Source organism: Carassius carassius, chromosome 35, assembly GCF_963082965.1.
Source record: "Carassius carassius chromosome 35, fCarCar2.1, whole genome shotgun sequence".
Lineage (NCBI taxonomy): Eukaryota > Metazoa > Chordata > Actinopteri > Cypriniformes > Cyprinidae > Carassius > Carassius carassius.
The window spans coordinates 21,391,099-21,416,752 of record NC_081789.1 but is presented as its reverse complement, the minus strand read 5'-3'; the positions used below and the strand labels follow the sequence as shown (position 1 = coordinate 21,416,752).

The 25,654-nt window shown below is 36.7% G+C and overlaps 1 protein-coding gene across 5 annotated transcripts in view; it reads left to right on the top strand.

The window, feature by feature from the left end:
• The window catches only part of LOC132116223 (collagen alpha-1(XI) chain-like), a 66,958-nt gene that overhangs the window by 39,916 nt on the left and 1,388 nt on the right, over positions 1 to 25,654 (top strand). For all 5 annotated transcript variants that reach the window (XM_059524938.1, XM_059524935.1, XM_059524937.1 and 2 more), the window contains 28 exons: positions 52 to 159; positions 1,641 to 1,730; positions 4,035 to 4,088; positions 5,593 to 5,700; positions 5,928 to 6,035; positions 6,897 to 6,950; positions 7,216 to 7,269; positions 7,361 to 7,468; positions 11,293 to 11,346; positions 11,527 to 11,580; positions 11,717 to 11,770; positions 12,438 to 12,491; positions 12,956 to 13,063; positions 13,383 to 13,436; positions 13,605 to 13,658; positions 14,289 to 14,342; positions 16,613 to 16,666; positions 17,321 to 17,428; positions 18,200 to 18,253; positions 18,401 to 18,454; positions 19,077 to 19,184; positions 19,984 to 20,037; positions 20,819 to 20,854; positions 20,940 to 20,993; positions 21,084 to 21,330; positions 21,805 to 21,917; positions 22,627 to 22,695; positions 25,408 to 25,641. In XM_059524938.1, coding sequence (XP_059380921.1) covers positions 52 to 159; positions 1,641 to 1,730; positions 4,035 to 4,088; positions 5,593 to 5,700; positions 5,928 to 6,035; positions 6,897 to 6,950; positions 7,216 to 7,269; positions 7,361 to 7,468; positions 11,293 to 11,346; positions 11,527 to 11,580; positions 11,717 to 11,770; positions 12,438 to 12,491; positions 12,956 to 13,063; positions 13,383 to 13,436; positions 13,605 to 13,658; positions 14,289 to 14,342; positions 16,613 to 16,666; positions 17,321 to 17,428; positions 18,200 to 18,253; positions 18,401 to 18,454; positions 19,077 to 19,184; positions 19,984 to 20,037; positions 20,819 to 20,854; positions 20,940 to 20,993; positions 21,084 to 21,330; positions 21,805 to 21,917; positions 22,627 to 22,695; positions 25,408 to 25,641 — 2,355 coding nt within the window. The remainder of the gene's footprint in view (positions 1 to 51; positions 160 to 1,640; positions 1,731 to 4,034; positions 4,089 to 5,592; positions 5,701 to 5,927; positions 6,036 to 6,896; positions 6,951 to 7,215; positions 7,270 to 7,360; positions 7,469 to 11,292; positions 11,347 to 11,526; positions 11,581 to 11,716; positions 11,771 to 12,437; positions 12,492 to 12,955; positions 13,064 to 13,382; positions 13,437 to 13,604; positions 13,659 to 14,288; positions 14,343 to 16,612; positions 16,667 to 17,320; positions 17,429 to 18,199; positions 18,254 to 18,400; positions 18,455 to 19,076; positions 19,185 to 19,983; positions 20,038 to 20,818; positions 20,855 to 20,939; positions 20,994 to 21,083; positions 21,331 to 21,804; positions 21,918 to 22,626; positions 22,696 to 25,407; positions 25,642 to 25,654) is intronic.

Genomic DNA, 25,654 nt, shown 5'->3' with positions numbered 1-25,654 from the left:
CACAAGGATTTGCCTATTAATCGCACAAATATGTCTGTAATGGCTTGAAAGGGTCCAACAGGAGAAACCGGCCCTGTTGGTGAGAGAGGACATCCCGGACCCCCTGGGCCCCCCGGAGAGCAAGGTCTTCCAGGTGCTGGTGGAAAAGAAGGTGCAAAGGTGAATGAGGTTTATGTTTACATGACTTTCAACCAAATAGAATATATGGAGGGCAAGTACAAACAGAAATTGATTGTCTTGTTATCAATAGTTAAGTTAAATTTCAAACCTTTCTTATTGAAAAACTACATAATGTAACAACAAAAACAAAAAGTGTCCAGCAGGCAATGTCAAACAGAATTAAAAATGATGTATTATGACTCCCAGTTATTATATCTTAAGTACAAAAGAGCCAGTGGAGATCAATATGTTGATCAAACTAAGAACTCGTTCTGTCCAAGTGTATCCAAGTTTTCAAGAGCTATAACATCCTTACTGTGGAGAATTGCTGAATTGTAAATAGAGTCTAAATTGTTAGTAGACGTGGCTTTTAATGCTGAACTGAATTTCTCTGAGTGTCCAACCTTCCTGTCTCGGTTTCCATTTCTGCCACTCCTAAACGGAGACACTTTAATCAGCTTGATCGGCCCACTTCAGACAGGCTGTCAGACGTGAGTGAACACCCCGGAGGCAGATTACACTGCCGCAATCTAAGCGGTCAGACTCACGGTATTTCTGCAGTCATTTTCCTGATTCCGCTCTTTGGTTTCCTCATCTTATTAGCTGAATATGACACTTTCAGTGGCCCAATCAAAATGCAGAGATACTGAGGTCAAGTGGAGGTCGTCTTTCAAATGGCTAAAATAGTGTTAAGCTTTCTAGCGATTTTAAATCTCAAAATTCACTCTTGAGTGCCTCATGCAGGCCTGTCTGATTGCGAGTTTACCGTTCGAAGGCACTTGCTGGCCCCTCAAGACACTTTAATATCCTTAATACTTGTTTTAGGCAGACTTGTTTTAATTGTGCTGAAATATTAACTGTGTTTTTTTATTACATTTTTTTGGCGCTATCAATAATGTACACTATCGTTCAATCATTTGTGCTGTTTTTAATTTGAAGAAATGCAGACTTGCTGAGCATAAGAACCAAGAACATAAAAAAAATCTATTTGACACCAACGTTTGAAAGGTAGTGTACAAAATTCTGTCTTTCAGTTGCAATTAGCGTAATAAATACCAGTTGGACATATTAACATACTGAACGTGTTTAAATGTTCTTTTAATAAAATCCTTCCAGGTTCCTATTCCAGCTTAATTCTTTCAAAAATTGTGGTCCAAAAAACTTTCTTGGGCCTGCAAATTTTAGTTTCTGTTTGTCAGACCAATTTAAGATAGAAGGATTGCTTGAAAAATCTCTTTGAAAACATTTTTCATTATCTAGAATTTACACACTTTAGTTTTAATCATGCTGTGGAGTCAGAGATAGTAATGGAATCGACCTGCCAGCACTGGTGACGCTGGATTTGAAGCTAGCAATAATTCAGGATCATTTCATCAGTTCAGAGCTCATTAGCATCAGCTGAAAATTCATTTTGTGTAAATTTTCTGTTCATTATATTTGACGTTCAATAAAGTATTCAATTGCCAACTGTCTGTCCACAGGGAGATCCAGGCCCTTCGGGCAGTCCAGGAAAAGACGGTCCTCCAGGACTGAGAGGGTTCCCAGGAGAGAGAGGTCTTCCTGGAGTGACGGTAAGATCATGCTCCCATCACGAATAAATCGCTGCAATAAATCCTCCTAATCTTAGAGGTAGACAGAGAGTAAGACAGCAGCCCAGACTCATTACATTCACAGAATTGGACTTCAATACACTCCACAAAAACTTGAATAGGGCATGTAACCTCTAAAAAAAGCAAACTTTGAATTGTCTAATGCGGAGATACATTATGCTAATTTGATTGCGGTTCACGTTTTTCCCTTTGCCACCTTTTGAAGCGGCTGGGTTGTTGTCTTTTATATGTATTATCTGTCCAGAGAATGATTTAATTGGAAATTTTGCCAATTAGATTTTGGGAGACGAGGTTGTTTGTTCATTGTTGCTGTCTGATCTCAAGGTCAGTGGCAGAGACTGGCTCTCCATGCACTGCCTGATTGTTTTCTACTGGGGCAATTTTTTTCATCTCTCTTAGGACAGCAACAGTCATTACTGAGACCACCGTGTGTGTCTGCCCTTTAGAGAGGCAATCTCAAGCCCTCACTCACAAAACATGAGACCTGACACACACACACAGATGCACCTATAATAACATTCATGAAACAAGTACATGATATTTGATAGTTTTATAGTTTCATATTAGCATATAAGCATAGTTTATGGGACCAAAAGTTATTTTACTCTATGTGGATTCAGAAATCTTCTCACATATACACACATGAGAGCTTTTGTCAGCTCTTTGATTTTTACTGTGTCCCAGTTGACAACTGTCCTGTGAGAGAAAAGGGGGCCAGTAAATATCAATCAGGTAGAGGCAGAACCAGCAGGCAGTCCAGTTCTGTGGATTTCTCTCCCATATGGGAGATTAATGAAAGCCACAGTCAGAAGAGACCAAACTCGCTGTCCGTTTGCACTGTGGTTTGTGCAAGTATAAAAATCAGTTTAGAAGCAGTAGAATTCAACAGTCTATGATGTGGGTGAAAGTTCTATCATAATTTCTTCATTACATAATTCAGCTTACTTTCAGAAGTAGTTCAGTAATTTAAAAGTGACATGACACAGCCAAGTATGGTGACCCATACTCAGAATTCGTTACTCACACTCATGTTATTACCAACACAGTATGTTAATTTTTCTAGTTAACTATACAAGTGCCTAAAAGGACAAAAAGTGCCATAAAAAGGGGTCCACTTGTGCACTGTATTTCAAGTGAGGAACAGATTTAAATTTGTCATAATCTATCTGTGTGACAACTCCTGAACCAAATATGGTGTCCATGGTACAGGTTGGATGTGAATAACATTAAATGTCACTGATATGACTTCAGAAGATGGAGAATTTGGAATAAAGAATACATATGGACTGTTTATAGTGCTTTAAGGTGCTTTTTGGGACTTTTTGGTACTTGACAGCAAATCTTTGTAAAGGTTCTTTCAAAGTGAGGGTTTTAAGCAACATGGTAAGTATTTTCTTTTTTTGGTTAGCTATTCCCATTAATAAAAAGCTTACAATACTGTTGGTGAAATCTGAGATCACCATATCTCTGGATATATTCATGAAATTGCAGTTCATAGGAATTCATAAGAGCATCATTCTTTTGGGATTTTGTATTTACCACAGTGTTCAAGGTAATATTTGAAGCAGTTAAGTTTATGGGCAAGAAAAAGAGCAGAAGTAGAGTAATTATGATCATGGGCTGAAAGTAATAGTTATTCTAAAAATGATAGATAGAAATGTTGTCATCTTAAAAACCCTTTACTGTCAATTCATTTCAAACTCTTTCTTTGTTTCATGTAATGAGTATCATTAAGTATCTAAAGATATTTTTTTAAAACAATATCACTTTTGCACTATATTCCAAGTTTTCTCAAGTCATACAGTAGCCTAAGAAAAGTCTGAAATTTAAGCTGCAGTTCTCAAATATCTTCCATAGATTCAAACTTAGCACAAGAGATGCCTAAAACTACGGTAGATTTAATGTCAATAATGTAGACAAACACCAATGGTTGTCATGAATCATGACTGGTCACAACACATGAAAGAACCGAAGTTTAAAAAAGCAAAACCACAAACACTTTCAGTATGGATTCTCAAAAGCTTTCAATGTGAAATCTCCATTATGTGTTGATCATATTGTGTAGGTAGATTTGTTTGCTCTGGCACGGTGCACTAAAACCTACAGTACATGTTTATATCTGGCTTTGAGCATCAATAGATGACATGTTGGATAATGTGCAAGAGAAAATAATGAATGCTGGAACTTTGATATGAACCTTCTTGTTAGGCCTATTAACTCACTCATATTTTGTTCTTCTTTTTCTTTCTCTTTTGCCCTCTGCAGGGTCCATCTGGTTTGAAAGGAGCCGAGGGCCCTCAGGGCCCACCTGGTCCTGTTGTAAGTACTCTGTATCCATGGTTTCGCATCATTCAATGCGAGTAGCTCATTCTCCCAAAAGCAACATTCAATATTTAGGAGTCTGAGAGGGTTGAGGGAGTGGTCAGGAAGATCTAAGACTCAAAAACACCATTAAGGATTTTAAAAGCGTTCTTCACTACCGAACACATGCACAAACAAAGAAGAGTGTACCGCTGATTCATACTCTCAATAAACAAGAAATACCGAAGCAAACAGATATGGATCAATGTCTCCCACAGTGCCTCATGCAGTGGCATTAGTTAACACTAGAGGGTTATGGTGACCACCAGAGATAAATTCACTGCACTGGTTTGTAATTACCTTACCTCCTCTTGACATTTTGTACCATAGCCGTTTCATTAGATTTTATGTGACGGGGATGACGCTGAATGTCCTCAAGAGTTTCTCGAATTAAACCCACATTCTTTTCATCATTGATTCATTACTCTTAAGGAAAAAAAGATAAGTATTTTCACCCTATAATTGCTCTTTTTCAGGCCTTGACAGTGTGCTGCCAGATTAGAATAGAGGGATGGAAATTCATTGAGGAGTTTTATATTCAGCTGTGTCAGTCCTATAAAGGATACATTTGCATTTGTATGAAGATGTAGGGGTCTACCAATTAAACCATGTTTAGAAAAAGAGGTGTGGCGTCTATGGGCTAGTAAGAGCAGATTTGGCACCCAACAGGAAGAACAGCTTGTGCCAATGTGATCATCCACACTCTGTTGTATAGAAGCTTTTTGCACTTGCCATAACACAGTACACAGGTTTGGGCAATTTCATTCAGATGTGTTGAAGATCACTATCAGGTGCACTTTAGTGCATATACTGTCCCGCATGGTTTGTACCGTGGATATGATATGATACGATATGATACCACACATTTATCAGCTTTATTGAGGAAAGTTGTGGGACTTATGATTTAACACTTATTACGTTACAAACTTACAACTTACACTCGGAACACTGTAGCAACCACATAGCAACCCCCTTATATCAACACAGACTTACAGTAAACATCCAGTCCCTCTGCAATAGTTTTACACATAGCCCTTCATGTTCGGCTGGTCTGGCGTCATTTTGACAGGGTTTAAATTTTTCAGCAAGACATTCTGTACCTTTACAAAGTGGTGTATCTCTGCAGTGGTTTATGGTGTTATTTATGCAGTTGAGAGGGAAAAAAGCAGTAGGAAAATTGTCTGAAATGTCTTGATTTTTGGGACTAGAGTAAAATGATTCAAAAGCAAAAGCTCCTCATTTGGATTTTCAGGACTAAAATACATCCATAATAGGACGTGGTTTGGTGGTCGCTTGGGAAGAACTGGTTTAATCCTTTGTACATGACTAATGAGTGAGGTACGCCTGATCTTTAGAAGCATATTAATGTGGTCTACATGCTTCAATAAATTAGACTCGTGTAGCATGTATATGTCTATGGAGTATCTACGTGTCAAATATGTTAAATCACCTGTTGTCATAGGGTTCCCCTGGTGAGAGAGGAGCAGCAGGACCTGCTGGCCCCATTGGCCTGTCCGGACGCACTGGACCTCAGGGACCCCCAGGACCTGCTGGAGAGAAGGGTGGACCGGTAATTATTCTGATTAGATATTAAAATGATCAATCTGTTTCTTATAATACAGTGACAGTAAAAAGTTTAAGGTTTCTTGCAGCAAAGCAACTGCATAGGCTCCACCTTAGCATAACTTATGATACTACTATTTTTTCAGTAAATGTACAAAAAAAGTTTATGATTAAGATTGCAATTCGGAATGTGATTTTGCACAAGCTGAAAAATCATTTTATTTTTTTGTTCAGGGAGAGAGAGGTCCCCCAGGTCCAGCCGGTCGGGATGGAGTACAAGGTCCAGTTGGTCTGCCAGGTCCAGCAGGACCTCAGGGTCCACCTGGAGAAGATGGTGACAAGGTTAATTCCAATTTTGATTCACTTTAATACGCTTACACAGAAGAGAGGGGACACATTACATTACCATATATATATATTAATACACTGCTTTTCTTGATGTGTCAGTTCCTGAAGACAATTCACAGCCACTAAAACAGGACTGTAATGGATTTCACTTCATCTTTACTTTAATTTCGAGGTTTTCTGTCAATTTCTAAAGCTACATTAACAGGATGTACAAGGCTAAAAAAAAAAAACTAAGTAGGAGTGAAATAAAAGAGTTTTCAGAAAATATATCTTAAATAGATTTCAAGAATAAATCTCACTAAAATGTCTTCATTTTGACACTTTTACAATGTTGCTTCTTTAATATTGTACTAGAAAACAAGAATATTATTTATCTCCTATCACTTTAGTATATCTCACATCTCTTCCCAGAATTACTTGCACTCACTTTTAGGACAGCGATCATTCTTTATCATCACAAACACACACTGCACGGCCATCTCTCAGTCACTCTACCTTGCCGCCAATCCATCATCATCAGCAAAGGCCGCCTATAATCAAATTAGCGCAGAGTACCATAAACGTTGTCTCTCCATCAGTATCTTCTAACAAGCTTCATGGGCTTACGTGCCAAGAATATGTTGTAGAAATGCTTTATCTGGTCATGTCTGTTAGTTCAGAGACAATATTGAGCATTTCATTTACAGTAAAACTAAATGCATGTTGATGGCAATGTCATATCTTTTATTGCACAGTAAATGGTTTACTTTCACATGGAGCTTCTTTCAGTTATATCCGCCGGTGTTTGATTTATGTGTTACATAGTTTTAAAAAGGCAAAATGGATATTGCATGACTGATTTTCAAACCTTTTCAGGGAGAAGTGGGAGAACCAGGCCAGAAAGGAAGCAAAGGTGACAAAGGCGAACATGTGAGTATATTCTATTGTAAAATCACACACAGTACGATTTGCATTCAGAATCAGTTTTGCTTAAAATGCAATGACTGAATGATTTTCAGACTTACCATCATGTCCAACTTACAATTAACTAACTAAAAGCAAACAATTTCCTCAAAAGTACAAAAAGATACAGTATTTGAATTATTAAGGAAACAGAATTGTTGAATTACTTAAGATTCCCATCTCTTAGTACAGATCTGTTGTTTTGATTATGTTCTTTTATTGTGTCCATTAGGGTCCACCGGGTCCACCTGGTCTTCAGGGAACTGTTGGAGCTCCTGGACCTGCTGTAATTCTTGACTGCACATACAAAAATCTTTTATTTGTGACATTTTGCATATAATGAAATGCATTGAAACTCTGACTAATGTCTTTTTCAGGGAAGTGATGGTGAACCAGGTCCTCGTGGACAGCAGGGTATGTTTGGACAGAAGGGAGATGAAGGATCCCGAGGCTTCCCTGGACCTCCTGGTCCCATCGGTCTGCAGGTGAGTGCCGCTGTGCCAATGACGGCCCAAATATGTTTTATTTTGTGTAGCACTGAGTCCCCAGTCCCATGGTAACTCAGACTAATGCTGCACAAACAACATTAACTGGTGGCCCTGGGCAGTAGATGCATTGGGAGGTGTTTGGGATGTGAATTGATTTCCTTTTGATTCCCCCTCTGCTGGAATCGCCCTGTAAACAAGTACATGTTCAGTACAGATATCTAAGAGCAGGGTCCAGTACATAAACAGTTTAAAACCAGATGGTTTGCTGGTGGTATAATTACTACCAATTCAATTCTGCTACTAATTAGAGAATGTATTATAAGTAGAAAATGTTTTGTGCAATATAAGTCCCAAAATGTTTGCACAGTAATTTTACCTAGAGGTTAGTAATCTATAGCAGATTATATGAATATATATTATGCATTTAAATATATGCAAATATATATTTGCTCAATATGTTGTTGCCATTATTGACTGACAGCATTCAAACAAATATATTCAGACAAATTCAGTCATTAATTTTTATTGATATTTTTCTTTTTTTATGGGAGAGTATGAGTTCTCAATGTGTTAATATATATATATATATATATATATATATATATATATATGCACACCGGTATACACAAACCTGATTCCAAAAATGTTGGGACACAAATTGTTAATAAAAACAGAATGCAATGATGTGGAAATTTCAAATTTCAATATTTTATTCAGAATTCAACATAGATGATATATCAAATGTTTAAACTGAGAAAATGTATAATTTTTAAGGGGAAAATAAGTTGATTTTAAACTTCATGGCATCAACACATCTAAAAAAAGTTGGGACAAGGCCATGTTTACCACTGTGTGGCATCCCCTCTTCTTTTCATAACAGTCTGCAAACGTCTGGGGACTGAGGAGACAAGCTGCTCAAGTTTAGGAATAGGAATGTTGTCCCATTCTTGTCTAATACAGGCTTCTAGCTGCTCAACTGTCTTAGGTCTTCTTTGTCGCAGTTTCCTCTTTATGATGCGCCAAATGTTTTCTATGAAAGATCTGGACTGCAGGCTGGCCATTTCAGTACCCAGATACTTCTTCTATGCAGCCATGATGTTGTAATTAATGCATTACTGTATGTGGTCTGGCATTGTCATGTTGGAAAATGCAAGATGATCCCTGAAAGAGATGACGTCTGGACGGGAGCATATGTTGTTCTAGAACTTGGATATACCTTTCAGCATTGATGGTGCCTTTCCAGATGTGTAAGCTGCCCATGCCACACGCATTTATGCAACCACATACCATCAGAGATGCAGGCTTCTGAATGGAGCGCTGATTACAACTTGGGTTGTCCTTGTCCTCTTTAGTCCGGATGACATGGAGTCCCAGTTTTCCAAAAAGATTTTTGATTCGTCCGACCACAGAACAGTTTTCCACTTGCCATAGTCCATTTTAAATGAGCCTTGGCCAAGAGAAAACACCTGTGCTTCTGGATCATGTTTAGATATGGCTTATTTTTTGACCCATAGAGTTTTAGCCAGCAACGGCGAATGGCACGGTGGATTGTGTTCACCGACAATGTCTTGTGGAAGTATTCCTGAGCAAATGCTGTGATTTCCATTACAGTAGCATTCCTGTAATGCAGTGCCATCTAAGGGACCGAAGATCACGGGCATCCTGTATGGTTTTCCGGGCATTGACCCTTATGCACAGAGATTGTTCCAGATTTTCTTAATCTTTGGATGATATTATGCACCGTAGATGATGATAACTTCAAACTCTTTCTCTGAGAAACTCCTTTCTTATATTGCTCCACTATTTTTCGCCGCAGCATTGGGGGAATTGGTGATCCTCTGCCCATCTTGACTTCTGAGAGACACTGCCACTCTGAGAGGCTCTTTTTATACCCAAGCATGTTGCCGATTGACCTAATAAGTTGCAAAATGGTCCTCCAGCTGTTCCTTATATGTACATTTAACTTTTCCGGCCTCTTACCTGTCCCAACTTTTTTGGAATGTGTAGCTCTCATGAAATCCAAAATGAGCCAATATTTGGCATGACATTTCAAAATGTCTCACTTTCAACATTTGATATGTTTTCTATATTATATTGTGAATAAAATATAAATTTATGAGATTAAAAATTATTCCATTCCTTTTTTACTCACAATTTGTACAGTGTCCCAACCTTTTTGGAATCGGGTTTGTATAATTTTTTTTAAATGTTTTTCAAGTCTGCATTTATTTTATTAAAATACAGCGTTATTTTTATAATTTGAAATAAATGTATTCTTTATTGTAACAGCAAAGATTAATTTATAATATTTTTTATAATTAGTTTTTTTTGCACTGTCAACGAATATACTCTAGTAGTTGCAGTGTTGTGAACCATACAAATCACAGTCATGTCATGTTTGAGTGGTAAACACTGTATTTGTAGAAGATTTATATTAATCATCTCATCTCTCTCTTTTCATTTAATCACATTACGATCTGAAGCCTGAAGGTTCTGCCATTTCTCTATCTATCAATTAGCTGATTCCTCTGAAGGCAAGTCATAGCTGTAATGGAGTAACATCGACTGCTCCTATAGTCCTCTTACGCCACCAAATCTCAGAGCCATTTGATTCAATTGAGTTTTAATTGGGCGTAATGCACTTCCATTTGGATTTCATTAATTGCATTTAGTGACCTGGTCCAATAGACATTAGAGCAGTGCACTCACACCCTTCAGGCTACTTCATGAGTGTTCATGTTAATGGGCTCTGACTAAGGGCTTCTGCCCCGATGAGATCTCTTACCAGTCAGCGAGAACGTGTTGGTCTGCCAAGTCTGCAGGGCACGTGTTGGGTGAGTAAATATCAGACAAAATTAGACTTTAGATGTGCTCACTTCTGACATGTTACGGTTAGCGAAGAAACGCCTTTGAATGAGCAGCGCAATCAGGGAGTAAATGTCGAGGATCAAACACATATGATACTGGGGTCACATGCCTAGCTTGTTTATTCTCCGGCGCAGCTGTGTTTTATCCGAGGTCTCTAATGATATAGTGTTTTGGACTTCAGTGCTTCTCTGGTTACTCACACTTATGGATATTTCACCTTTTCTGCTGGGTAAAACATTTAATTGGCAATTAATTAAGCTAAAAAAAACTGTTTGAATGTTTCAGATAGCCCCTTAGTGGTACACTGCTTGCCGTCTAACTTCTTTTTGGTGGCCCGTTTTATTCTCACAATGTTCCGGATTGTGTTTCGTCCTAGGTGCATTTTTAGGGAGTAATAGTGTTGTGATGGGGGACATGTCCTTCCCCAAATGTTCAAATGAAACTTGTTCCGCTCTGGGGAAATATATTTGTTAAATGTGCATAGATGGGTTTCTGTGCTGAGTAAAATAGCTTTCATATTGTGCTTAGTGTTGAAAGTCCTCTACGTTTTTCACCCCTAGCCATTCGCCATCTATGAAAAGGTGACAAACAATATAGTGTTCACAATGAACATGAGCTAAAAATCTGACAAAGGATATTAGCTGCTCTCTTGGATTTCAAGAGGACAGACAGTGAAACTCAATAAACACTCCTGTACTCCGCCTCTGCCTCTTCCATTTGCCATATGGCCCTTTTGCCTTTCTCCGCCAATTCTGGAATGAAGCATTATTGCTTTCCTCTGGTAACTGCGTCTGAGACAGATTATTTTTCTCTTTTCATCAAAGGGACCATTTCAGTGCATTACAGCAACAGTGTGTCTTTGCTCATTTCTTTGCACAGTTGCTGTTGCAGTTTATGTTATTATTATAAATGCACATAATACAAGAATATTAATTAGTTTTTTTTTTTTATAGGGTCTTCCTGGACCATCTGGTGAGAAAGGAGAAAATGGAGACGTTGGTCCTATGGTAAGATGTTTTATCCAATTATTAACTATTATTAATTATTATAATTTATCTTTTTAACTGCCTTTGACGTGACTTTATTTGATTTGGTCATTTATTCACATTATGTTATTTTATTTTTTTATGTATTAATCTACAGCTATTAGTAAAGTCTCAATTGTCTCTCTTCTTGTTTCGCCACAGGGTCCCCCTGGCCCACCTGGTCCCAGAGGTCCTCAAGGTCCTTCCGGTGCTGACGTAAGACCATCTCTCACCATTGAACTTCTTATCCCATCAGCAAATCCATTAATTACACTACTTTGTTTAACAAAACGGCTGTTGAGTTAATGGTTTTCACATATGCCACTTAACAAATCGACTTCATTTATTGAAGGGTCCACAAGGTCCTCCTGGTGGAATAGGAGGAATGGGATCTGTAGGTGAGAAGGTAAGAATATTCCCAGCTTTGGTGTTTATTCCCAAAAATATGGTGGCTATGGTCCTGTTTCAAATCTCTGTTACAGACTTGATTAATTTATTATTGGTGTCAACGTTTTTGTCTGAATTAGTTTAACAAAACAATCCATGTCTACATTACCGCCGTTCTGATAATCCCCCTTCATTTCACTGCTATTTGGCAGGCCCACAGGCCATCAATATTTAACGCTGTAGCTGGCTGTGGAGATGAATTTAGAATATGTAACAGGTCACCATGAGGTTACATCCATTTGGAGCCAAATGTTATGTCCGCTACAGCCCAGACCAGCTAACCTAGAAAACAACCAAGAAACAACATGCAGCTTTGTTTAGATAATAGTACTTATGATTAATTCCATTAGAATTTACTTGACATCTCTGATCTTCATTTTTCAAAAACACTGAAGATGACATATAAAGCAACAAAATGGTAGTGCTGCTAATTGTCTGAAGTTGAAGAAACTAGAGTTAAATTTAAAACTTAACATAATGTAAGTTCAGCTTTAATTTCAGTATGATTTGTTTGCATTTTGCCTACTAGAATGCTCGAAATTCTGGATTTCCAGTCAACTGGAACATTATATAGCACAATTACATAGTGTTGTGTAATAACTTATAACTTGCAATATTCTTAACAGGGTGAGCAAGGAGAAGCTGGAAACCCTGGACCTCCTGGCGAGCCTGGACCTGGGGTAAGTGAAGTTTTCGAGAGCGATCTGTGTGATGGTGCGGGTAATCACTTCCTGTAAGCTTCTCTGGCTTTATTGATTGTCTCAAATTTAGCAGCCACACTAAGTGAGTGGCTAAATTGCAGAAATGCTTCCAATAAAGGTGTTTCCTTTCCTCGTATAATGAAATGTTTAATATGGTGATGTTTGCAATATAATATTGCTCACACTGTTGTCAGTTAACTTTATATCATGAAGAATAAAATTTCTCTCAAACTTTTAGAATAAAGGTGTGTGTTTAATATCTAAATTACAGCCTGTAAAAACTCTAACCTGTCAATACCAACATGAATGGCTGATTAACTCTTTTGAATTGCTATATCAAAATGTAGAGCTTGGCTGCACTCATTGTTCTCAGGGTCCTTTTGTTCATGGAGTGCCTCAGGGCTCTTTATTCTGCCCTTTCATCTTTGTTATATATGCTGCAGGGCCCAAAAGGTGAGAGAGGAGAGAAAGGTGAAGCTGGCCCCTCTGGTGCTGCTGGACCTGCAGGTCCCAAAGGACCCCCTGGAGATGATGGACCCAAGGGGAATCCTGTAAGTGTGACACAACTAGGTTAGGTCTTATGCATGTATAAAAGGCATGAAAAGTTAGATGCCACTACAGCAATGAGGTGAGCCTTACTGAAAGAAAAAATATATATATTTTTAGATGGATTATGTCGATTAAATATGAGATTTCCAACACTAATTAGAAATAAAACATGCGTCCAAAATGAATTAAATGTTTTAATTAAATTGAAATGATACTGTGCCTCTGACTGATACATTTGGTTTTGTAGGTTCTAATATTTATTAAGGACACGTTATTGACACATCAGTCTGTTAAACCTGTGTTTTCAATCTGTTACCACAGGGCCCTGTTGGTTTTCCTGGAGACCCAGGTCCACCTGGTGAGCCAGGTGTTGCTGTAAGTGCCAAAATCCATCACTAAAAGTCCTGTAAATTATTATAATACTATATTATACCATTGATTTTGAATTATTAAAATGTCTTTGCAGTGTAAATTGTCAGCAAGGCATTTGTTTAGTTTTTCAATTGTCAATTTATTTGTCTCTGAAATATTGTGGATTATCAGGGAATAGATGGAGGCCCAGGAGAAAAAGGAGAGGATGGAGAGTCTGGTCAACCTGTGAGTATCAGTATATTTAGGTGGAATACCTTTGACTATAGTTTATTAAAAACTTACTTTTTCGATTATATGTATGACTTCTATTATTATTTACTGCTGTATGCATCAAATTGTAGAGCATTGTTTTTTTCTTTAGTTTTTTTTTCTTATAGTATAAGTATATATACAGTACAGATAGATTAATAAACTGCTTTTGGATATGCAGAAGTCAGACATAATTGCCTGAGCCTACAGTGGCAGCCCATAAATTGCAGTCCTTATTAACATTTATTATTGTAATTTGGATTTTCCAGTGCAGGGAAATTGGTTAATTTACCATTAAATTCAATGTATCTGAATCTACAGGTTTACAAATGTGAACGTCTTGCATTGAGAGTCTCATTGCGAGGCCCATTTATAAGCTACAGTTCTATGAAAATTTAATGAGAGGTTTGTTTTGAGCAACAAACTTTCACAAAAATGCATACAGCTACCCTTCTCTAATTAGAAGTTTATCCTTTTCAAATCAGATCAATCACACAGCTGAATAATTTTGGCATGCTTTTGAAACAATCAGTGTCTCTTTATTGTGTGTATTGCTGATTCAGTTGTGTTGTTATTGATTGAGTTTCTTCCTTCTTTCTGTTTTAGGGTCCTCCTGGTCCTTCTGGAGAAGCTGGCCCACCAGGACCTCCTGGCAAAAGAGTATGTATAGTCTTCATCTCTATTAAATTTTAAGCTGCATCCATTTAGCAGTTTTTTTTAACATCCCTGGCATGGAAAACAAGCTTTCCTAATGATCAATATTTTGTGTTTTCCAAGGAATAGACAAAATAGTATTTCTCGCTAAGAATGGAACAATAAACTATAACTGCTATTGATTTATTGATTGATTCTGACCTGTGCAAAACAGTCACCATTTTTGTTTAAAGACTTATCCTCATCAGCACAGATAATCGGTTGTTTTTCCCCCCGGGTCGCACTATTCAATGGCAAACCGAAAAAACAAAGTCCTTCACAGCATGATGAATAGTGCATACTAAATCATCAGTCTGAAATCGAAAACAGCGTTTAAACGGCGTCTGAGCCAGAACTCATTTCCTCCACTGCAGTCCTACATCTCTCTCAGGATGAAAGAAGAAAATCAGTCCAGACGTTATATTGATCCCTGGCCTGTTTGAGTGACAGCGATGAGGGGACAGCAGTGTAAAGGATGTTACAGAGGAAGAGGAAATATAACTGTCACATTTGGGACAGGAATTCGAAATCCTCTCCCACTGCCACATCAAGAGAAATTTGTTCTGCTAAATGACACCTCGTCGCCTCTCAGAAAACAGTGTTGTTTCGCCAGAAAGTTAACTTTTTCAATTTAGATTGTATTGAGGTGTTTCTCACGGGCACTCTATCAAACCGGCAAGTGAAATATTATTATTATCTCTTGTCTTGTAGACAATATAAATTTTACTGCATTTACACTGAACTTGCAGTAGATCCTTTGCGATCTTCATTGATGCACAACGTCATATACTTGTATTTTCACAATTTAGTGGTCGCGTGTTTCTGATATTTTGGACCTCATACTTATTTTTGACTGGACCAGCCAGAATGGATGTTAATATGAGGTGTAAATAACTGCTGGACCCCCTATAGTACCACTTTGCAGTCTATAGGGGTCATGGATCATTTAGTAAAGACTCCTACTATAACTATCAGGCAAACAGTTCTGCTTCAATTTTATTAGCCAGCCCAGCAGTGCTGTGCTTTCCCATTATTCCTCCATAAAGCTTTATAGCATCTCTTTTCACACACATCCATTATTCATGCAAAATGGAGAGAAAACACCACTCACTTTCCCAATATGCTTGATGGAGCTCTCCCTGGAAAAATTATACATCCCATCAGCACATGTGGATAGCAATGGCTGACCAACTGTGGCTAGAGAAACTGCCATATCATCAGCAAAGGTGTTTAAATCCTGCAAGAGGAGACTGATCTCGTGGAATTAAGTCTCCTGCATCAACAATTCCGGCTAAAGCTTATTTTGCATCAAACAAAGGAATGTTCTGCTTTCTCAGCATTTTACCGACTGTGGTTGGAAATAAATATGGAGATTCCTTTGCGTATTCTCTCTCTGTTTATTTCTTTGACTCTGTTTAGTCTTGGTCCCAAGAGACTAGGGAGTCTTTTAACTATCTTGAGAATTATTGGATTTGGTGAATCTTTCAGATGTCATTAGTTGATTCCTTCCTGCTCTTAATTAAATTAAAATCACACAAGGAAGACAAGGGCCAATTGTCAAGCAGATTTGATCTCGGTAACTGTACAGTATAAGATCAAAAGTCCAATTAAACAAATGTATATTTTCTCTAGAAGTGGTTTTACATTATATGCTAATTTCAAACATTGACTTCAAACCATCTTAAATTTGTTATTATCACCCAACTAAAATTATTTTTTTTTCAACAACCTTGTTATGTACACACTTCAAACAATGTTTAAATATGAAAGGAATGTAGATTTTAACTGAAAAGTTGAAATCTGTTGCCAGGGCAAGGGTATTTTTCATAAATGTCAGACTGGGGCAAGCTATCACATTTTATGTAGTAGAAATCCATATTTTTTTTGTACGTTATCTGTAGCATTTTTTGCTGTTTCAATAATAGTTTTAATTTTTTTTTTCCCGGATGTGATGTTAGACATGTTCAATAACCATTGCTTTAAGGAAAATGTTTTTTTATAGCCAATTCTCTAAGGAAATATTCACTAAAGTAAATATGTGACAACTGGCCCCAGTCAAGTTTACAAATAACGGAATGAGTATATGCTCACACAAAAGACCTTCAAGTGGATCCATTTGCCAATTAATAGCCATCAAGTAAGATCCCCAAAGGGCTACCGTGATGTCTCACCGTGACCTTTTCCCCATTTGTTTTACAGTCTAGCAGAGAAAAAAATCTCCTTTTCTGTATCCGCAGGGACCCCCGGGGGCTTCTGGAGCTGAAGGCAGACAAGGAGAGAAGGGCGCCAAGGTAACGCATCATTCCAAATCAATTCACCCCAGGCACAGCCTCCACTGCCATAATTAAAGCACAGCGAGCCATGGGAGAAAAGCACATCTCTGACAGAGTGACTCACTGTTAATACATGTGGAAAGATTGTCACTGTGGGACTGAAGTGTGTAGGCTGTGTTTTAGCTTCAGTTCATCAACTGAACCCTTATGATCTAAATTGCATATTTGAAGCATGCCGAGTGTTTTTAATGTAGTGTCTCTTACCTTTAATGAGTCATTTATATAATATAATATAATAATTATTATATAAATATATTTATATATTTTATTTTATTATATAAATATATAACCTTGTATTTTTGCTAAATAGAAAGTTTAGTATGAAAAAAAATGTTTATAATGATGCAAAAGCTTGTTTATGTATAACAGTGACATATTTGATCAGTTTATTTGCATCCTTGCTAAATAATATTTCACAATAACCACAATATTGACACTAAACATTTCAACAGTAGTGTGTACAGTACGCTTCCATTTATGCACTTTTTATGAAATATATATATTTTTTTATAAAAGTTTTCTTTCTTTTTCAGTGATATTTCAGTAGACATTGCATGTCAAATGTATGCATTAAAAATCTAAATAGTTTCTGTATTCCTCTCTTCTCTTTAGGGTGAGGCAGGAGCTGAGGGTCCACCAGGTAAAACTGGGCCAGTTGGCCCTCAGGGCCCTCCCGGAAAGCCTGGTCCCGAAGGTCTACGAGGAATCCCTGGTCCTGTGGTGGGTTCCCATGTCATTCATCACCTATCCATCCATCATTATACATACACATACATCATTCTAATACACCCCCCCCCCCCCCTTGAAAATATATATTCCAGACTTTTCAAGGGCTCTCTCTTCCTTTGGGGCCCTGGTAATCAGTACTGGTTTTACCCCCCGTCCGACGCCCCTGCATACAGTGACCCCAAACAGTATTAGGACACTCAAGATGCACTTAAACTACTGTGAATGTAATATCATAATGTATATATGAAACCAAGAGGTTTCTGCAAATATATGATGTTTAACCTTTTCTCTAAACTTTCTCAAGCTAATGAATATTTATTACGTGACATGGCATTTTCCCAATAGTTCTAAATGATTACTACTCACCAATGCCAATGTTAGCGGCTTTTGCATGGTCTTTATAATTGTCGGTGTACAAAGGCAGCTAACATTGTTTTCTTTACACTGCGGACAAGCAATGCAATGGAATTCATGAACTTTTAATGTGGCTTAAGTATTCAAATAATTTGTGTGGCCACTGAATAGCATAAATACACACAGGAACAGAATTATATGAAACACAGGAACAGAATAATAAATCATCTCTGAGTTTACAATCTGTATCTTTCTCTTGTACAATCTGTATCTGTTTTTTGTCTATTTGAAAACACGTTTTGTAGTATCTTGGCTATTAATCATTGTCCAGCCCACAGTAAATCAGTGCCAGACCATAAGCAAAAAACAATGCAATAATGGCTCTAGTAATTGGATGGATTTTCTCAGGGTGAACAAGGACTTCCTGGTGCTCCTGGACAAGACGGCCCACCTGGACCAATGGTAAGAAAAGAGACCCTGTTGCCCTTGCTCGTTCTTTCTTTTCTACCTTTCATCCTCTGTCTCTTTTCTATGTGTGTGTGTGTGTGTGTGTACATGTGAGTATATGTGTGCAAATAGAATTCTCACTGTCGGTTCTTTGATATTTAGGGACCTCCTGGTCTCCCAGGCCTGAAAGGAGACCCCGGCTCTAAGGGTGAGAAGGTGAGTAACATTCTATTTCTTTTCCTGGCATTTTTATTAATGTGGGGTCTTACATTTCAGAGAGGCTCAAGGTCACAGATAAAGACTAGACTTGGTCACTCCAGGAAGCCAGAGGAAAAGTTTCAATATGATGTACAGAAGTGTTTTGTTTTTATTTAAAAACCTTTTATTTTAAACATTATATATGTTTAGGAATCCACTTTGAATTCATTAATTCACAATCCACTTTCAATCATTAATTAAAAAAATTATAATTAATGTTATTTTATACATACTAATATTTTTTTTTTATGTTTTGGTATCACAAGTTGGATATATATATAAATATATATATATATATATATATATATATATATATATATATATATATATATATATATATATATATATATATATATATATAATTCTTTTTTATGTTCATTCATTATTTTTGTATTATTTTTTTATTTTTTTAACATTTCATTTTTTACTTAGTAATTTCTAAAAACTTTGTCTTTGGTAATTTGGTTGTTGGCTCCAGGCTCTGTGCATAAAAACATTGCTGTCTGTACATTTTGCTTAAAAGTCGACCATCAGATCTTCTGCTCTGTGACCTCCACTATCATATGTGTTTTTCTTCCAGGGTCACCCCGGTCTTATCGGTCTCATCGGACCCCCTGGTGAGCAGGGAGAGAAGGGAGATCGGGGTTTGCCTGGTCCTCAGGGCAATGCTGGCAGCAAGGGTGATTCTGTGAGTCACTAATGATTTATGTGTCCTTTCCACCCCATCACACAACTAATGTTAGACCTCCAGCAGCGCACCTATCAGGACTTCTCCTCCTGTAATGCTTGCAAATTAAAGTAACGACTGACTGAAACAATAACGTCTGCACTTATTGCATCTGTGTACATCATCATAATTGTGTTATGGATGATGCTGTCATGAAAGGTTCTCAGAGCCAGCGGTAATTCTATTTCACCAGACATTCCCATCAAACACCAGTGCGATTACATTTTTTCACAGTCAAACTGTGAAATGTTTGTTTTTCTTTGCCTCATTGAAGAACCATACAACACTTATACAATGCAGTCAAACGCTTCAGTAAATACATAGAAAACCTTTGAAAGTTGATGGAATAAACTATTAGAAATTGCATTGGTCCGCCTTTTTTCAGTAGTTTAAAGCAATGCAACTTTAAATGTATTCTGATTAAGCTTAATGAAATTGTAGTCTCCCCTTCTGTGAGTTAGAAAAAAATTGAAAACGATCCCATCTCACTGACATTTCCCACTAGACAGATTTGCGATCTGCTGCTGTGTTTGGTAACAGAGGCTGCATTCCTCTCCACAGAATTAACTCAAAAGTCCTTGACTCTAATGGAGTGTAATGATCAGTGTGTAATACACACCAGAGGATTATGAGTCATTTTCATCTCTGTGACAAACGAATTGTAATTTTTAAGACAGTTCTTTGAGAGAGAATGAATCTCATCTTTACAAACGAATCACATGAAGTTCTGCTTTCTAACCTGCTGCTCTTTTAACTGTAGGGTGTCAGTGGTGCTTCTGGTCCGCTTGGTCCACCTGGTCCTCCTGGATTGCCTGTGAGTATTTGCTCTGTGTCTGGCATCTTGCATTCAATGTTGTGTTGCCGTCAGATTGAACAGTTTCTGACACTGTTGTCAGGTGATCTATTTAAACCATTAAAATAAAAGAACTATAAGATATGTTAAAATTAAGAGAGCATGAAAAGTAATACATCAAATTATTCTTAAAATTGTAATTTTGGACTGCCCACCTCAGCAGTCTTGCCAACACTGACTGTATTCATCATTAAAATGTATACAAGTTTCAACATTTTGACATAGACTATCATTCAAATATTTGGCATCAGTAAGGATTTTATTTTTATTTACCAAGGACACATTACATTTATTAAAAGTGACTGTAAAGGTATTTATAATGTTACAAAAGATTAAACAGATGCTGTTGTTTTGAACTTTCTAGTCATCAAAAAATCCTTAATATTATTAGAATGATTTCTAAAGGATCATGTGACACTGAAGATGGCTGAAAATTCCGCTTTGCCATCACAGGAATAAATGAAATTATTTAAAATAAATGAGAAAACAGTTATTGTTAATTGTAATAATATTTAACAATATTTCCGTTTTTACTGTATTTCTGATCAATGCCTTGGTGAGCATATTTCATTTTTCATTTGATATTTTATTTTGGAACAAATACTTTTTTTTTTTTAAATAAATGACCTGATTCTTCTCAAATTCTACACAAATTTTAATTTTAACTCTGTTTGGCTGGCTCAACACTTATAAATAAGTGTAAAGTCAGTGTTCACAGAATACATTTTCTATTTTTCTTTAGGGTCCACAAGGGCCAAAGGGATCCAAGGGTTCGACTGTAAGTACCACTTAATCACCAATAAATTTGAAAGGCTTGCTATAATGAGAAAAGAGCTTATGATTTTTAAATTGTCTTCCTGCAGGGTCCTGCCGGTCAAAAGGGAGACACCGGCTCAGCTGGACCTCCTGGTCCTCCTGTAAGTGAACTTCTGCCCGCTTCGAGGAGATTTTAATTATATAAAATGCAAAAGTCTAATGAAGCGTACACTCATTTTCTCATTCTGTAGGGTCCTCCTGGTGAGATCATCCAGCCTCTGCCTATCCAGATGCCCAAGAAGTCCCGTCGCTCCATCGACATGCAAGCGGACGAGGCTGGCACCATGCTGGACTACGGAGAGGGCATGGAAGACATCTTCAGCTCCTTGAATAACCTCAAACAGGACATAGAGCGCATGAAGTACCCCATGGGCACACAAAACAACCCCGCACGAAGCTGTAAAGACCTACAGCTCGCTCACCCAGAATTCCCAGATGGTGAGTGAACGAGGTGGAGTGTAGAAGAGACACTGTCGAACAGATAAATCAGGAAAACATGCAGCGTTTGCTGGTTTCCAAGCTACTCAGTATTGGCTGTGCTTCTAAAATTCTTAGTCTGTCACTCAGGAGGATTTGAATAACAGCAGCAGCAGTCGACGGCTGATTGGGAAGATGTTTAGCATTCTGCGGACTCCAGCGAGAGCTAACCTCTCCCTCCCAAATTATGGCTTACAAAATGCCAGCTCTTACACTGACCTTTCAGAGCTGGTTTTACCGCACTCGCATTAGCCTGCTATTTTATTTACACAACGCATCGCCACTGCTTATGCCTGTGAAGTGTGTGATTTTAGCTGAGGAAATTAATAGAAAGCCAGGCAGGGGTGGGAGGATATCTTCGTATATGATCTAAATGATTTCTTACTGTACCTGTGGTCGTTCTAGATACTGATGTCTGATGGGTTTTTCTCTCAGGTGAATACTACATTGATCCCAACCAGGGATGCTCAGGGGACTCCTTCAAAGTGTACTGCAACTTCACAGCGGGAGGCGAGACCTGCATCTTCCCTGATAAACAGTCAAATGGAGTGAGTGGCATTCTGAAACCCCCTAAGGATGAACTGGCCAATAACAGCCAGACGAGATCACAACATCTTACCTCTGTCACATACAATGGGTTTTTTTCTAAAGACCATGGGAGTGCTTGAATCAGTCACTTCAAAGAGATGCTTTTAGCGGGATTGTTCATTTTTGGAGGTGAAGATTTAAAAACACCTTAAAGGGTGAAACGTATGACATTATCCAGGTCACTTTCACCTCAAGAGAGAAAGAAAGAAGAAAGAAAGGAGGGATGGAGTGTGGAAGGAGGAGGAATTCCTTTGAAAATAATACCACAATAGTATAACACCTTTATGATTTTAGGATTATATATATATATATATATATATATATATATATATATATATATATATATATATATATATATATATATATATATAATTTTTCTTTTATTTAATTTTTTTTATAAAATTACCTTTAAGTGGAAACCTCATTCTCAACATTAAAATAATCTAGTTTTCTCATGCTTTGTTAAACAAAGCCGTATATTTCAGTGAGATTGTTCATTTGATTCCAATTGTTGGAACAAATGCTGTATGAAAAATAGCTGGGTTTAATTTTATTGAATTTTCTGCTATAGTAAATTTGCTGTTCATTTAGAACTATGCGCACAGCTGGTCTTTTTACGTTATTTTTATTTTTATTTTTTTTCACATTCATCTTTGTGTCGTCTTTAAGGTGAGAATATCTTCATGGCCCAAAGAGCTTCCTGGCTCCTGGTTCAGTGAATTTAAGCGTGGCAAAATGGTAAGTGCACTCTCTCGTTCTTCTTTCATCTTTTCCTTTATGAAAAACAGCATCTTGTCCTCCGAAAACTAAAAGGACCTGAGTGGTCTGCTTGGTCTTTTTTCTTTACTCAACCAATGGACAGAAACCAGTAAGAGCACAGCTTTTAAAAGATGCTGTCACTGCAGCGCTGGATCCATCAACAAGCCAAGCACACCTACAAACACAAACACACATACCACATTTATATTTGATGCAGTTATAAAGGCGCCGCTGCACCTTATGTTTCTGGAGACTGTTCAAACTGTTTTCTACTTTGTCAGAAAAAATGTTTTTTCTATTATTCAGAGTTCAAACTTCACCAGTATTAAGTCAGTGTATTGGTGTTTTTGAATTTTTTTTTTTTATTATTCAAAGTTCAAAATTTACTAATAATTCATTATTTAATTCATTTTATTGGTGCCAATGAAAACCAGTGAATTGCTTTAACGTTAATACAGATTTTTTCCTCATCTTATAAGAACTGATTATATAAAAAAAAAAAATGTATTAACGCAAAAAGATATACCTAGACAAAAATTATTATATTATATTATATTATATTATATTATATTATATTATATTATATTATATTATATTATATTATATTATATTATATTATATTATATTATATTATATTATATTATATTTAGTCCTGTCAAACTATTAATCACGATTAATCAGATCCAAAATAAACGTTTTTATTTGCATAATATATGTGTGTGTTGTGTATATTTATTATGTATTTAAATACACACACATATACAGTATATATTTTGAAAATATGTACATGTATTTACATGTACATGTATAAATAAATATATTTAATATATGAAATATATACATGCATGTGTGTGTATTTATATAAACAATAAATATACATTGTACACACATGTAAAAAAAAACTTTTATTTTGGATGCGATTAATCATTTGACAGCACTAATTATATTATATTGTAAAAAAGAGGGATAGGTAAAATAATATATCACTGGGTTTTGATTGAGTCAGAGAAAATAAAAAATGTACTTTTTAATAAAATGTAAAATATTTAAAAAGGGAAAATAAGAGTCTATTTTAATAACTTATTATAAATTATAAATATGTTCCTCTTTTCAAATAGTATAATTTCAAGGTATTATTGCATATTTAAAACCTAAGTATTTTTCATAAAGAATAATTAGTGCTCAATAAAAAAGGTATAATAACATTATTATTATTATTACTATTTCTGCTACTAGGGGAGAACCGGGGCGAAAGTAACGTGGGACGAAAGTAACAAAGCGATTTTCTCAGAGCCTATTACTGCATTTGCATTCCCAGCTATGACGGTATATTCAGCATTCAATCCTTGATGGAGCTGAGAAATATCACGTGATTTCCTCATCATTTCCCGCAGTTAGGTCGGTAAAACTGTTTTCGAGTACAAAAAGTAAATTATTGAAGCGGTAATTTTTTTTAATTAGTTGTGTTGTTTTTTTTGTTTCATGTGTCACAGTAATTATCAACCTACAGGTTATTTAGTGCTTTAACACATCCTAAAGTTTGCATTATCAAAGTTTTTTAGTATAAAAGTAAATCAGGTTTAAATGCCAGTTGTTAAATGACAGTTGTTACTTTTGTCCCGCTACAGTGACAAGAAGTATTTATTTTGTTCCGGTACATGCTATTCTGTGAATTTCTGTCTCTTGCATCATTTATTAAAATGTTTATGTCATATTATACCAAAAGAATATGTCTGAGTGAGGGTCAGAAAGACAAACAGAGGTCTGGTTTTATCCAGATGTTTATGAGAGAGCGTTTCTGGACATAGAGGAACATCTGGGCAGCTCCTACCTCGCATTTACCTTAGTTATATTTAGGTTTTAGCCATACCTTAGCTTTTACACCTCCAGCTATGAATTTGCAGTGTTTCCAGATGTTTTAATGCACATTTTGAATTTATGCATAAAAACAACTGGATGGAAACATGAATAGGCCTACTGTTACATTATGTTTAGAATTTATATTATGCCAATGTAATTTAATTATTATATTGTTCATTCTGTTGAAATAATGTTTTATAAAAATACACTGAACAAAAAAAATAAAAAAATTAAGTTTGTACAGTCGGGTTTTGAGACATTTGATGAAACTTAAATTTAAAATAAAAATATAAATATAAATATGTAATTTAATATTTTTTTCTGCAAAAATAAAAGACAGAATATGTTTGCAGTTACATATTAACAAGGTCATAGTCAGGTATCTAGCTTATATTGTTGTGTTACTTTTAACCCACCTGTGTGTTACTTTCGTCCCAACCGATGGGGTCAAAAGTAACAATGTGCAACTTATGTTCAAATTGAAATTATACTGAAGCCTTTCTACATTTCTACAAAATACCACCTGGTATTGATAGACCACACTTATGAGTTACTGACCACAGCAGAAATATATCTCTGTCTACAACATTATCTTTTAAAATGATGTTTTTCTGAAAAATGGTACTTTCGCCCCTGCTCTCCCCTACTACTACAAATATCTAAACTGTTCCACACACACACACACACACACACACACACACACACATATATATATATATATATATATATATATATATAAACATTTACACAAAAACTTATTTAATATGCCAATTGAAAATACTGCTGATGAATTCTGCAAAACATTCTATCGTTTTTGTTTTCACCCTCAAGCTTTCATACGTGGACGCAGAAGGCAACTCGATAAACGAGGTCCAGATGACCTTCCTCAAACTACTGACAGCCTCCGCCAGGCAAAACCTGACCTACAGCTGCCACCAGTCGGTTGCCTGGCACGACGCCACTACGGACAGCTACAAGAGGGCACTTCGCTTCCTCGGCTCCAATGACGAGGAGCTGTCATATGACAACAACCCCTTCATCAAGGCCCTGTCAGACGGCTGTGCGGTAAGTCTTCCAT